Consider the following 15,612-nt stretch of genomic DNA (forward strand, 5'->3'; position numbering starts at 1 on the left):
ACAGACTTTTTTGTTTCCGATGAATACAGGAGACAGTGGATAGCAGAATGGTTCCCAGCTGGGGCTGCCTTAATAATTTTCAAATTTTGATGTCTGCATGACTTTCACACTTAAGTGATAATCAGAAATTATCTGTGTCTCTGATGGCCTCTTATGAAGGTAGGTGTAAGATCAGCATCTCAAACATCAGTATCCTGCCAAATCATCTGAATAACAGGGTTTGAACTTCTGACTGCACAAAAATTAAAGAGTCATGTTCCATTAACCAGCAAGAAATAAAGCTGTCTTAGGACTACTATAGCCTTTAAGTTCATTCTTCACTCTTCATCCACCTCATTGTTTTCAAAGTCTGTTTTAGTAACTTGCATCCTTTCCTACACAGAAAGCTCTGTGGGAAGAAAACTGGGAGAAGACAGGTGGGATGTAAAGGTACAGAGGGAAATATGGTGAAGGGATGCCTTGTAAAGGCAAAGCAGGCCTTAAAGAAGGTTGTGCTTTCCCCCTGTGAAAAAAAAAATATCTCTGGAATTTTTTGTTTCCACCTTGGTTGAAGTTCTCCTAAGTTCAAACAAATTTCAAGAGAGCCACAGTCCTCTATATTAGTACTGGCTCCTTGGCCTTCCCCTCAGTCCCAGAGGACTTTCTGGAACTGAGCTGCCAAGGGCTTCTCCTTGCCAACGTGATTCATGGGCTCTGCAAAGGGCTGGCTCAGAAGAGACTGCAGCACCTGGCTCTGCCACTGCCATGGACCAGTTTCTGCAGAGTTGAAGAAGGAGGAGCTAGCCCATGGCTGCTTGTCCTGTCTGCCCATGTTTCCTCCCGCAGGCTGTGTGGTGAGGCTGTGGGGCCCCAGGTGCACCAACAGGCTCTGGACAGGCACATGTCTGCTGTGGTCCTTCCACACGAGGAGGAAATGTGTGTGTTTTCATTTCAGTGACTGGAAAGCACAATGTGACTACAACAAAGAGTCTGCATCAGTGTTTGTTTTGCGTAATCATGACAAAGTTGTTGTTTTTTTTCAAATTCAAAAAACCCCTTACATCAAAATCTCATTTTGGAAATGGGTTTGCATTAGCTCAAAAAAGAAATCCCATTAACTCATGTCACAGATGACTGTAATAGTCAGGGTTCAGTAAATGGGCTTTCTCATTGTTTCAGCAGTGAAAATTGCATACATTGAAATAAGACAAAATGGTAACTTTACATCTTAACATTCTGACATCATAAAGTGAGCAAAGACATTTGACTCTCACCATGCGCAGTAACAACTAAAGACATGGTACCTGAAGTAGTCCAAAAAGCCATAGTCATGATCAATGATAGATTAGGCTGTAAAATTTGGAGCAGTTTTTAATATGACTTGTGCCACTCTCCAATCTGCATGTTTGCATGCATTTGTATCCCTGCGCTAGAGGTTCAAGAAAACCATTACTGGACAGTCTCTCCGTAAGCAAACAGCTTCTTGTGTACTCCAAAGGATGGGTTTTCCAGACAGATCCCATGCTGTAACCTAAATTATGCTGTGGAAATGGTATGCCAGGCCTTGCACTCGAGGACAGGGTTCATTGGTACAATCTGACACAGTCTCAATAAGAAGCTAAAGGTCAGATCTGTTGCTTGCATTTTTTTTTGTGTATTCTGAAGAACTGATGCTACAGTGATCCCTGATTTCACAGCCACTCTGTGCTTTTATGGATGACACAAATGCTCTATTCCCTCCCAAACCATTTTAAAGACTTTTGTTAAAAGGATCTCATGTTGGAGAGAATAAAATGGATGACATTTCTGCCAAAACCCAGGAATATTAATGAGGGTTACAAAAATTAATGTTTAAAACTATTTTTTCAAACTCCCAGTTGCCACAAAGGCAGATAAGAGCTGTCCCAAGCTTTTCCTTTCTCATTTTCTGGGCATATTTTAGGAAATTCTAGAGTCACAGTTGACAGAGGAAGGTCACTGGTTAGCTCTTTTTTCCTTGATTTCTGTTTCTCGTCACTTTTTCATCATATCTGTTTATTCTATTGCCTAGATATAGAAATATCAAAAAAATCAGGGACAGAGGACAAAACCAAAACTCTATTCTCATCTCCAGCTTAACCTGCCTTGCAGTATATAAAGACTACAATTTTAAAGACTTGGTCCCCAAAGAATGGCCCCATGTGAGTGGGAGTCCTGTGCCACCTTTCCCTACAGTGAAGGAGTGAGCACTGTAGGGATTAGAGGCCCTCAGCTGTAAAGCAGCTTTATTTTTGTTGGGGAAACTGGAAAAGTACAGATATACATAAGATTGTGAGATGGACTCAATCTAGTACTCTGGTGGGCAGTGTTTTGCATTCAGAGAGTAACAAAATGAGCCCCACCTATGTGAACCACCAAAATGAGATGTCACTCATGGCTGAGCATAAGGGGTGGTTAAGATTTACTTACTGCAGGGGCTTTTGCTTTCATTCTCTCCATCACTGGTGACTCCATAAGCCTATAAACATCCTTAGGCTTCCTGACACTGAAGATGGATTTGCTGGTCTTGAGACAACCTAATTTGTTTAACTTCAGATGTCTGAATGGGGCCATCATTCTCTGGTAGTGCTAATCTCTCCCTTGACTGAAAAATAAGCTTTCATGATTTCTGCAAAGTAGCTCTCTTAAATAATGGCCAGCATTAACTAGTGAATCCCAGGCTAATAGATCTCAGACAAAAGCTAAATGATATCTAGAATCCGTACTAGTCATGCCTCATCTTAAATTCTAATTCTCCCAGTCCCATGTGTTTGTCCCAGTACTAGCCACCACTTTAGCAGCACTCCTCATGTAACTTTCTTCAAATACCCCACCAGCTATGGGAAACAACACATCTGGGGTTGTATAATGTCCCCTTGTTTGGCAGAAAAGGATGGAGCACATCACTAAAATGGATTAGTAAAAATAAAATTGTGAATTACTGGTCAACAGATTGTGGATGTTGGTGTTCACAAAATCATATGACTTAAAGCGTTGCCTGGCAAACCAAAAGGTCTAGCACCCCAGAGAGAGGATTACCAAAATGACATTTGTAACAAACCACATTGTCAATAACATCCATCAGAAGTCCATATGAAGGATTGGGGTGATAGGTCTTCTCTATCTGTATGTCATGTTAATCCTACATCTTAATGCTTCAGTGTCTGCCAGAGGAGAACACTAACCAGAATTTCAGTTCAGTCTCAGAAGAGCAACTATCACACAGGTTCCTGCCAAGGGAGCACAGGGCTGAGCTGTGTTATGGGTTCCATGCTCTGACCATGGGCAATGTTCCAGTTTCCTTTTCCTTACAGGTGTGCAGAACATCAAGAACGAGTTGGCAAGTGGTACTTGAAATGTCAAAATACAGTAACATTACAAATTAATGTACATGAGGTATACATATAATGTATGTTATTAATATTTATACATATTGATGTGTGTATAAAATACATTTCTTATATGTGGACCAGATTCAGTAAGGCAAAAATCAACACATTTTCCTGTATCAGATGTTAATTATAAGTAACATTAACACTTTTCTTTTTCCCTTCATGTGTTAAAAATAGCCTTGCTTATGAATAATGGTCTCTGCTGTGACACAGCAATCTGTCTGAGCTGTGCTTTGCCAAGGAACAAAATGTGACCCAAATTGCCCATGGCCTGTCAGTCAGGACAGATTTTCATTTTACAGTGTAAACTGTAAAAAATTCCTTATAGCTATGGGATAGCAGATGAGGACAGACAGTAAGGGTTTAGCAGTGCTTTCCTTAACCTTCCTATTTCTCCCAGCAGTAAATGTAAATAAGTGGTTTCTGGCTTCTAATGGCAGCCATAGCATTCCACCTTAGCAGCTTCATTCATTGGGCAAGTGAGCTGCAGGACTAGCGATGGCTGCAGCACTTTTCTGTTATTAGCAGAAAAATATATAATATATCTGAATAAACATATTATTTGAGATCAGTAGAGCATTTTCAAAGAGGATCATCAAAACACCCCAGCTGACCATGCTTTGGTTCACACATCAGAGGAATCTTGGAGCACAAACAAGTTCATTGAAACTGGGAGGTGTGTATTAGCAGTATATCCACTGTGCCCCAGGCTCTAATGGTTGTTCAGACCATGGGACCAGACTAGCCTCAAGGAAAGTCTCCAAAATTATACAAAATGGGCATGAAATCATTAGAATTGTTTCCTGCTGTCCTTCCCTTCTTGCTCAGGGAGTTGCAGGACTGGAGCCCTTAGCGTGGATGTTCACCCCACAGAGGGAGCAGTTTCACAGTTTCTAAATACAGCTGTTGGAAATAATTCCACAAGTTTGAGAAAAGGGTGAGGTTGGCTTGAAACAATAATATCAAGGTACATTTGAGACTTTTTCAGGAAAAAAAAAAAGAAAATAATGATTTTTGATTTTCAAAGCCATCTGAGTTCATTCTCTTCTGAAGCTGTCAAACATTTAGGGGCATTTGATAGTATTTCTAAGGTTTTCTCTGCAGCTCTGAATATGAGGAGTTTATTCTTAAAGAGTAGATGAAGTTCTGGAATAATCACACTGTTTCAGAATTTAAGACCTATGAATACTAGTATATTCACAGCAAAACTACAAGAAATGCTAATACTGGATTCTCTTCTCATCTTTGCAAAAATCAGTGTTCTTAATGCATATAAACAGTTAGATCATGCTGCATATAACTAAAAAGGTTCTGTTGCCATCTTTTGTCAACATTGTTCTTGCCTAGCAATTTCCCTATCAAAGCTTTTGTAGTATTACGATTGCCATCATTTACTCTCCTTCATTTAACTTGCACAGTTAATGGAATGATATGTAGCCTACATGACTGCACAAGGAGGGATATAATTAGAAAGCCATTGGAAACACATTTGGAAAACAAACTTCATTGCAATCACTGCTGGTCTTCAAGGGTTTTGAAGAGCTCCACTATGAGGCAGGTAATTTTCGTGCCTCTTTCATGTTGCACAAGAGGTCCTGTGAAGATTGCACAAATGCTCTGCCCTTGGTTGTGTGGTCTGTGTGTGCTGCTTTCTTAACAGAAAAACCTCTTGAGATAACAGGCTTCCATTGCTAAAACACTAACCCTTGGGATTTGGGAAAGTACAGTTGTCTCCCTGTCTAACCTGTGTGACATGGGTTTCTTAATCCGACCATTTTAATTCAGCTATTTTTAACTGACCACCAACTGGGCTAACATTACTGCTTTCAGATTTTTTAATGTGTTTTAAGGAAATGTTTAAGGAAAGGAGAGCTGAACAAAGCAGGGTCCCTGCTACTCAGAGCTGAGCCTGATCAAGGGGGACAGGTCATCACAGTGTTGATGCTGGACACCAGAGGAGGTGTGTGCCTCTTCAGGTCCTTTGACACCCTCAGCCCTTAAGTCTACAACAGGGAAACCAGTGTTTGCCACCATAGAAGGTTGTTTGGTTCCAGGGCTGCAGAAGCCTCCAGAACCTCTGTGAGTATTCAAGCCAAGTTCCTGCTACAGTTGAAGGAGTCTCTAGGGCAAGTGCAGACTAAATCAATACCACAAAAAACCAAAAAGTAATTCTTGTGAAGGGTGGAAAGTCATCTTAATTCTGCCATTGACCAGAAAGAACTAAGACAATTATTTTGCCAGCATGCTTTCAGTGCAGCTATTGCAGTGAAGGAAAGAGTACTGGGCATGTTCTTATCTTTCTCCTGCTGTATTTTGCAGATGGCAAACTGGGAAAAAAAAAAAACCAACACCTTTCTCTAATCATTAAAATGCTGTTAGGAAGCAAAACATATTCAATGTCAAGCAAAGATAAAAAATATTAACAAAGACCCCAAAAGGCAAGATTCCTAAGATGCTGCTTTGCATGTCTTTTTCTACAAAGATATTTCAAGATATACATTTTAGCAGTGATTCAGCAGCTCTTGTACAAGATTCCACTTGTATCATCAATGGCCATGTCTTTAACACACAGTCCAGTGCCCATTTTCTCTGTGTTTAGCAATCTGCCAGGGTTTGATGTGCAGCCACTCCACAACCTTGCTTGCTGGGAAGAATGCAATTCCAAGCAATTCCGTGTTTGTTGGGTGGAAGTCTAAGTGAACAATTTATTATGTTTATCATTATTCATAATTCAGCATACATCCGACAGACAAGATTTTTCTCCTCAGATGATTTTTGAGTTATTCCTTGCAAGCTGGTACTTAGTTTTCAAACCAAAATCATGTCAAGACCAAGCTTCCATGACAGCCTAAGTTCACTGAAAGCAAACTCTTCAGTACATGCTTAACCTCAAATTCTGTCCTTTACCAATGGTTTCTGAAAAGCTCTATCTCCTTTAGGTGATTTATTCAAGGTACATGATTGCACAAGAGGCCCTTGTGCAAAGCTTAATTAAATTATCTAATCCTTTACTGGCAGCTAGAAATTTTTTCTTGAACCGTGGATTATTCAAATACCATCATATTGAGCAGCACCCAAAGGCTCTCAAGTCCTCATCATCAATCTCAGGTTTCTTTCTGAGTATGAAAAGCAAAATCAAAAACCACAAGAGCATCGGTGAGAACGGCTGATAGAGAATTTCATTTGAATCCACAGTTTAAAGATCCAAGGACCATCTGATTTTCCTTTAGCAACAACAAGGGCTAATTTGGTCTAATCTGTTAAATACAATACTTTGAGTCACATGTATTTTAAGCCATGTTTTCACATGCTGGCAGCAAATGAGTGTCTCCCTCTGTAGATATGATCTTGATTATAGCAGGGATTTGTGTGTGCCAAGATGAATTTTGGAGCACCCTGCCTTAACATCCATGCATTATGGAGTGTGGGCAGTGGGCAGGGTGCTGCCCCAGGACCCAGGAGAGCCAGCTCCAGTCTGGGCTCTGCCCTTGGCTTGCCAAGTGACAAAGTATGAGACTGTTTTCCTACTTACAGGCAATTAGAAAGGGTGAGCACAATGCTCACTGCATAATGTTTATGTATTGGTATGACCATTTTTAGACCAGTGCCTCCTCAGTTCATGACTGGGGCCTACAGGCATTATAAAGTCAGCAGACATAGCACCATAAAGGTAAATTACAAGGGTATTAATGGCATCAGCTAATATAGACTAGACCTGAGTATGAAAGCCACATATTTTGGCCAGTAAGTGGGGAATGAAAAGCTTTGTTTCAGGTAGTTAAGCATATTAAGGACATTATGCAAATGGTTTGATAAATGTATCCTCATTTCTGGTTTTATTTTTAATTTTCTGGATGACATTTTCATTTGTAAAATAATGTCTTTAGCCTATGGTGATATATGGCCAGCTTTTCATAGCTGTTCTCAATTGCATTTGGATACGTCAGAGGAACTGTAAGAGCTTCATGTCTCTCCACCTGCCAGGGGAGAGTGGAGTCATGGCACTCTTCCAATGCTAAATGCATTTCCTGGTAGCCAAAATCACTTTCTATAAATCAGAGAGGACTGCCTGCATTATGCCCAAGGCTGAGGTCATGTAGAGGACCAGAAGCCAGTTCTGAGGATCTCATTTGTGATTTGATAAAGGTTCAAGGTTGAGAAGAAATAGTTGAATGTTAATATTCTAGAGAAATCTGCCAGGTGGGTGATGGAGTAGGCTTTCTGGTCCCCAGCCACTCATCCCAGGTCAGGATTCTCAGAGGAGGAGCTGGGGAAGTGAAGCATGCTAACAAGATCTCTCCTTTCAGCTTACAAGGAAAAGATGAAGGAGCTGTCCATGCTCTCGCTGATCTGCTCCTGTTTTTACCCGGAACCTCGCAACATGAACATCTACAAATATGATGGTGAGTGATGTTTACTGGAAATCATCCTGCAGGTCAGAAAATGTGCTACTTCTGGAAAACTACTCAGCTCTCCTCCTAGTCCATAGTGTTAGTTGGTGAATATTTTGCTAATTTAACAATTTAATTGATGGTTTGGGCTATTACTTTCTGTGGAGTGTGCAGTAGCCATGAGGGTGGATATTGTTCCTAATAGGAGCTAACTAAACTTTTAACATTAGCCCTCTCATACTGAGCTGTTCTTTCCCTACTCCCCATTTGAGAATTACAGTTCTTCATAGCTGGCATAATTCCCAAGAAAATGAAGAAAAGATGAAAGGATGCCTAAAAAACTAACCAGCTTGGGCATTGCTTGCAGGGGGTTTGAAATGGCACAGAACCCCAATAAGCATCCAAAATTGCTGTAAATTTTTATCTTTATGAGATTAAGGTATAATTAAGCAATTACAAATAAAATGGAATGTACTACTGAAAACAGTTTTCAGCCCATAATCTGCCATTGCATTTAAAATGCCCAAGGCAAAGGTGCTAAATCATTTGTCTGTGCTTCTGATCCTACTCTGATATCAGTGCTGCTTCTCTCCTGAATACTGCTGGTGTATTAAGGACTTATAATTTCCTGCCTTATTGTGCAGACATGGAAGTGAAACAAATCAACAAACGTGCCTCAGGCCAGGCCTTTGAACTGATCCTAAAGCCACCATCTCCAGTCTCAGAAGCACCACGGACTTTAGCTTCTCCAAAGAAGAAAGAACTCTCTCTTGAGGAGATCCAGAAAAAGCTGGAGGCTGCAGAGGAGAGGAGAAAGGTATCTTTCCTTATAAAAAAAAATGCTAGTAATTAGACATGATTTAGTGTACAGAATAGCAGTCGAGTTTCCTGTCTGTTTGTGTGTTTTTCCATTGCCATCACTGATTCCTGGTAGTCTGCATGGACAAAAACCATCAATATGTTTATGGAAATGAATGAGTTCATTGTCTTTCAGCAGCTTGCAAGCAAGCCTCACTGGTTTCAATGCTGGGGAAGCATGCATCACAAAATAGAGCTAGCTTCAGACAGGGGCCAAGCGGGCTCAAATGCACTTGCTTACAATGTGAGCATAACTAATGCTTCATTCAGGGCATCTGTAATAGTTGCTCAAAACCAGTGCAGTTATTGTGTCTGAGTTTAAGAGATAGATCTGCAGTTCAAGCAGATGCTCTCAGTGCTACCAAATCTTGACTCCTCATAGTGTCTGTGGAAATTATTCACAGGGTCTACATAAGGCAGCTAAAATGTCTTATTTATGCAATATAGAGAAACACCCTGAGTAGAGTGAGTTTGGGATCATTCACACAAACTTGAATGAAGACACTAGAATGGCACAGATGCTAAGGGGCATTTCTAGCAGTTTCAGTAGTGATGGAAATTGGCTTTCTAGGGTTTTGCACAGACTAAGTCTTCCCCTCTTTATGATCCTACCCATAATGGTAAAGCTCTGTTTCATAATCACTACATTTGTCACATGGCATTTGGAAGAGTTGATACACCTTTTTCACAAAGGTTGGCACAAAGGCAGCTGAAAATACCCATTAACACTTATTTGCCTTTCATCATGACTGATGTGTTGAAGAGGTCTTCCTTTTTTCTAAGTCAGAGCTAAATCAGGCTGCTTTTTCTTTTTACTTTTCACAAAGAGAAAAAGACAAACTCCAGATCAGACAAGTCAGAAGATGACAATGAGACACCTACCATAACCAGCCTGAATTGCCAGTCTGGAAATTTTCAGTGTTCTTTATGCACACAGCATTTGTGCTGTGTTGCACCATTTCAGAAAAGTCACGACTGGCTGCAATGACCACAGAAAAATTAAAATTGGTACTATATTGTCCTGGTTAATTAATGTCTCTTTTTGATGATGAACAAAAGGAGAGCCACAGAAGCTTTAGGATCTTAGGGCATTCTGTGTCCTTCACCCAGGAGATCAATGTTCTTTTGTGGCAAATCAGCTTGCACAGTTAAATAGGCATTAGAAACCCCTTCTACCTGCCCATGGAGTCCCTCATAGAGGGTTTCTGAAAATAAAACAGGCTTATATGTCTCTTAAGCCTTTTTTTTTTATCTTTTAAACAATGTGATTTCTTGCTAAAACTGCTGTTAACACAACTTTTCCTGATGTCATCAAAAACGTATAAAGAAGTTCAGGTACAGCATCTGTGCCACAGATAACCAGGAAAGGCAATTCCATTCTCTTTCATTCCTGTCAGAACAGATCAGGGTCACTGCCAAGAACCTCAAGGGAATGATTACTCTGGGATGTGGTTTTTTACGTGTCTGCTGCAGTCAGTAGATCTGGATTACTGACAGGGCTTTAAAACCTGCCACTTAGTTTGGATTTGCAGTGAAACCTGACTATTCTGGACCTCACTAATTTGAACAATTCATCTAGATGGTAACTGCAGTGTTGCTACTTCTGTCATTTTTGCTGGCTTGCTAACAATGACTCTGTGGTTCCAGCACACACTCATTAGCACTATCGCTTTTTCAAACAAATATTTCTGCCAGAGCATTCATTTCAGTAGGAGGACATGACTGTGTATCCAAGGAATTTCCATTTGCACTAGCACCTGCTGAGAGGGGTGAGCTCTCACTCATCCAAGTTATGATATTCCCCAAAAATTCAGTCTGTGAAGTTCCTGTGTGCTGAGTACAAATGCTCGAGTAGAGATACAGACACAGAATGAAGTGACAGCAATAAAAGGCCTGATATTATGCATATACTTGGTGGAAATTACAAATTGAATGTTTCAGAGATTTCATTCCATTGATTTCATTACTGTTCATTTCTTCCTAAAAACTCATCATGCAATAGATTGGCAATCAGTAATAGCAATACAGACACCTGCCATTTCTTCCCCTTGATACTATATTCATTTTGAATGAACATATAACTGAGTTATTTTAATAGACAAGATCCTCCATATTAGCATTGCAGCAGAAATGTCTGGGAAAGGAACAAAGAACAGAGCAAAATGTTTCTTTACATCCCTGTTAAAATCCCTGGTGTTCTTGCATATTAGCTATTGACTTCATTTTTGCCCCAAAAAAAGCATAGTGCAAAGGAGGATAAAAAAAGCAATTAGAGGAACAGAAAATCTTCCATAAGAAGATAAATTAAACAGTCCACTTTTCAGATTGGAAAGAGACAACAGAAGAAAGATAAAATAGGAGTCTCCAAAGTCATGAATGGTAATGAGAAGATGAATAGGAACAATTATATTCTATTTCACACAATCCAGAGGGGACAAAGCATTCAAAGAAATCATCAGACAGAAATTTCAAAAAGGAATTTTATTTTCATGTATTGTTTATTTAAGATATATTTGTTATCACAGACTGTTTAGAGGTTATTAAAATGTTATTTAGTTCAAAAATATAATAGCAAAATTGATAGAGAACTACCTTGTAGGAAATTATTATGTGAATGGAACTTGTGACTCAGGAAATATGGAACTTGCTGACTGATGAAAGCTAGAGATACTTGCCCAACTTCATCTAGAGTTTCCCTCAGCATCTTCTTCCACTTTCTGCTGCTAGACAAACCAGGCAGACTTTTCCAAAAGCCAGCATGGCTGTTGTTATCATACTTTTCAATCTATGTACAAAGCTGTCAGGCATGTCCTTCCAGCACGATTTTAACTCAAATCAAGTATAACTAATGGATGAGAATTGCCTTTTTGGAAAACAAGTTGCTAACGAATTTTACGCTGCTTAGGAATTAGGTTCTGCTCTGTTAATTAGGCAGTGTTCATTAATAAATTTTCGAACTCATGAGACCATCTAGAGCAATACACGCACTTCAGCAGTCTCCTGCTTAGGCTTTCTCCAGTCTGTCATTCTTGTTTATTTCCTTGTAAGCTTTTACAAGGCTCCTTTCCTTTTCTCCCCTGTTTTCTCTACCTCACCTGATAGCCATGACCTCATACTCTCAGAGAGTTTCACCTGAGGCATTTTTTATTTTTTGCATTACACAGCAAAGCCCATTTGGGCTAGTTACAGATTAGTCCTTTCCATTTATAGAATCCTCTTTACAGCATGTCTTTTTTTTTTTTTGCATATGTGTGCTATATTTTTCTACCTTGGTGGATAATCAGACAGATCTTTTCATCCTTCTCAGTTAAGAAATTAGAGCACTGTGACATTGTGTGCAGCAGAAGTTTTCCTTACAGATATTTAACATTTATCAATTTTTACCCATTGACCTTGAATGTTCAGCTGTTATTATTAGTGGTGTACAGACTTCAAGGGGCATATATCAAATTATTTGTTTTTATTGTCTATGTTCAATTTACTTAGTAGCATAAAAAAGAAACACTAAAGGGATGTGCATTTTTTCTAGACTTTGTATTATAGACGAGAAATTGTATGTAATTAAATCCTTTTAATGGCTTTGTATTGGGATGAAACTGAACCAAGCTTATCCCTAGAGCTTAGTGTGACAAGGAATGCAGGAAAACAGTCATATTTTTTTTTACTTTCATGCTTTTGGATATAGACTTCCAGCTTCCTGGGTTTTCAATGCTGTTGCAATGAAATGCCACAAGACAAGCCTGCTATCCCTGGTCTGGGCCAGGCTCACTGTGCTCCCCACAGCAGCAGCCAGCCCAGGGCACCTCTGCCAGCATCAGGACCACACTCAGTGCTGGGCTTCAGCATCCAACCCACTGCCCCTTTGAGCCAGCCCCACACCTGCCCAGAGGGGGCTCTTGGTGTTCTTAACCCATCTGTGCTTTTCCACCCATGTTTACTGCTCTGGAGGCTGCTGGGGGAAGGCAGGAATGGCAGCAGAGCTGGAGACAGATGTTCCTCCCTGGACATTGCAGGGCACCTATGGAACTGCTGCTCCAGGAGACAGGCAGAGAAGGGATGTGCTCCTTCCCTGTCAAAAGTCCACCTTTCTTCTTCCATCTCATTTCTGTTGCCCTTTTCCACCAAATTGTAAGGTGAGAAGGATGGGAATGAAGATAGGCAATGCCCAAGACATATGTCTCCGGTCTTTCCCACCTCTTGATCTCCCTTTCTGTTGCTGCTGGCCCTCAGCTGTGCTTCTGTGGAGAAGTAACACAGCATGAAGCATTTTTCCATGTAAAAGTCCCAGTAATAGGTGTAATCAGCACCAGAAACAGATGTTTCTGTCACATTTTGATTTACACCATAGTGGGTCGATACACAGTGGTTCACTCCTAAGTAACCAAAGATAGCAAAAATTCCAAGAAACTTCACAGTTCCTCATCCAAAACCGCACATTAACCAATGGAATGTGGGTCTGTAGGAAGATGTTTGCTACCAACAAGGAGAGGATTTGGTGTTAGGCACCAGGGTCTGTCTCGGAGCACATGGAGCCATGAGCATACATCCCAATGCTGGCAAACATTCTCTCCCCACTCTGCCATGGGCTCTGCCACTAATGAACAACAATACAACAGTTTGACATTGATCTTCATTAACTTCATAATGCCAGGCCTCAAACTGCAGCAGACCATGAGGGCAGAGGCACAGGTGGTACTTCTTGCGTGCCCCCAACATGCCTTGTTCACCCCCACAGGTCAAACCATGAGAGCAGCAATTTTGTGCCAGCTGAGGAAGAGAAAGTTTTCTTGAATCACAACATGGATGGGCTTTTTTTTTTTTACTCCACATCCCAATGGTTGTTTGGCAGACTGTACAAAAATTAATTGAAAAAAGAAATCCCCACCTAAATTTAAGCAAAATTTTTCATTATCTAGCTTCACTAGAAGCAGAGCTTTACCCATAGTTACAGATCACATGTCTCTGAGTCTCTGACTCTCCTGCCAAATGGGTATTTCTTGAGCGAAGTCTAATTTGAGACCATTCCCATGCTTTTACATGGAAAAATCCCAGCCTCTGTTCCTTCCCCTGGAAACATCAGTACTTCAAGTCACCATGCCAAGGCTTCACCTTGGCATTTACATTGCAGTAGGAGCCTTTCCTCCTGCCTTCACAATCTGTCCATTAATAGTATCTCTCAGATACACAGTGTATTGAGGAACACCAACATTACTGCAGCTTCTTCTGAACAACTGCATTATTAAAAAAAAAAAAAGTCAGTGAACAAATGTGTTGTGAAAGAGGAGCACTCAGACACCCTAGTAACTAAAGGTACTGGTATCTGAGGTTGAATGCATTCCAGCTGAAATTTCCAGCTTAAAGGCAGTTGTCTGAACCCATTTCTTATTTAAGAGCAATAAAGGATTAATTTTATCTGCGTATCAATTACTTCAATATTTGGATATATCTGTCAAATAAAGATAGATGTGAGAAGATAAAGCAGCTCTTACTCAGATAAGGAGAATTTCCTTCATGTGAGTAATAGTTTAACAGTGTATCTCCAAAACCAGTTTCCATAACTAATTTTGCTCATGAAGTGAGTGGTTAGTAGTCTGCATCTATTTCTGGCCAGCTAGGTAACAGATGTGGATTTTCTTTTGAACCACTCATCTCTGAAAAGTGAAGATGCACATGATCCATTAAATAAATATGACATGAACATCACAGGAGTTTGCCTGCACTTTTAGCGCATCAGTATGTTTCTTGGAGCAAAGGTATCTGTGCCAGGAATATTCTCCAATATTTTTATTCCTCCATATTGAATTATAAACAAGTAAATATTTTTGTTTCTCCACATTATTGTGTGGCCTTTTAGTACCTTAAGGAGGCTTGTAAAATGGAGGGGAAGTGATTTTTTCCAAGCACAGATAGTGATAGAACAAGGAAGAATGGTTTTAAACTAAAAGAGGGGAGATATAGATTAGATGGTAGGAGAAAGTTCTTTAATGTGGGGGAGTGAGGCAGTGACACAGGTTGCTCAGAGAAGCTGTGGGTGCCCCATCCCTCGAAGTGCCCCACATGAGGTTGGATGGGGCTTTGCACAACCTGGTCTAGAGGAAGATGTACCTGCCTATGGCAGGGGGTTAGAACTGGATGATCTTTAAGGTCCATTCCAGTCCAAGACAGTCTACGATGCTTTGATTCTATGATGTAACACTAGATGCTGCAGCTGGAGCTGCATTGGTTATGTCTTGTTATATTTAAGAAGTGTTCTGAATATTCCCCCTTGAATATTGCTTTTTTGCTCCACCATTTCATATTTCTCTCTCCTTTTTAGTTTTCCTTATATTTTATCTTGTTTACAGCCTTTTGTTTTTCATTTTCTCACCACATCTGTGTAAGAAACACCATAAGCAGTATACAACTGTGTTAGAACTATCAAAAATTTGAAAATATCCCTTCCAGCACTTCAAACAGTGTTGAAAATAAACTTGAAATAAAAACCTCCTATGTATGTTGGAATCCTGCATCATTGTGGAGCTGTGTGAGTCCAAACACAGCCATTTAAAAGCCAAGACAAACAACAAAGGGAGTCTATTAATCCCAGATCCCCTGGGTATCCATGGTCATTCATTTACCCATTTCTGGATGTGTAGTAGACTTTGAACAGACAGGGTGGCCAAGTTCTTTTGCCAAATGGGCTGGAAACAGAAAATAATGTGACAATCCAGTACAAACACATAGCAGGCGCCTTCCAGAATTGTCATAAGGGGATTTCAGAACGCTCTGAGCACCAGGGAAACAGCAGACTGACAGCTGGGGTACAAGGCCATTAGAGAAGGGACATCAGTCTGAATGGCATTCTACCCTGTGGATGTTTCATGGCAAGGAGGGGGGGGTTCCTTTATTTTGAACCAGTCCCAGTGATTTTCCTGTCTCAAAATTCGTCACAATGTTCCCTTAAAGACATATTGTACAGGAAAATCACATTAGGG

General features: G+C 40.3%; 1 protein-coding gene across 1 annotated transcript in view; it reads left to right on the plus strand.

The window, feature by feature from the left end:
* STMN2 (stathmin 2) overlaps positions 1–15,612 on the plus strand; it is a 39,085-nt gene that overhangs the window by 16,849 nt on the left and 6,624 nt on the right. The window contains exons 2-3 of the mRNA XM_030969250.1: positions 7,697–7,792; positions 8,425–8,597. Of these exons, the coding sequence (XP_030825110.1) occupies positions 7,697–7,792; positions 8,425–8,597 (269 nt within the window). The remainder of the gene's footprint in view (positions 1–7,696; positions 7,793–8,424; positions 8,598–15,612) is intronic.

The sequence above is a fragment of the Camarhynchus parvulus genome, chromosome 2, assembly GCF_901933205.1.
Source record: "Camarhynchus parvulus chromosome 2, STF_HiC, whole genome shotgun sequence".
NCBI lineage: Eukaryota > Metazoa > Chordata > Aves > Passeriformes > Thraupidae > Camarhynchus > Camarhynchus parvulus.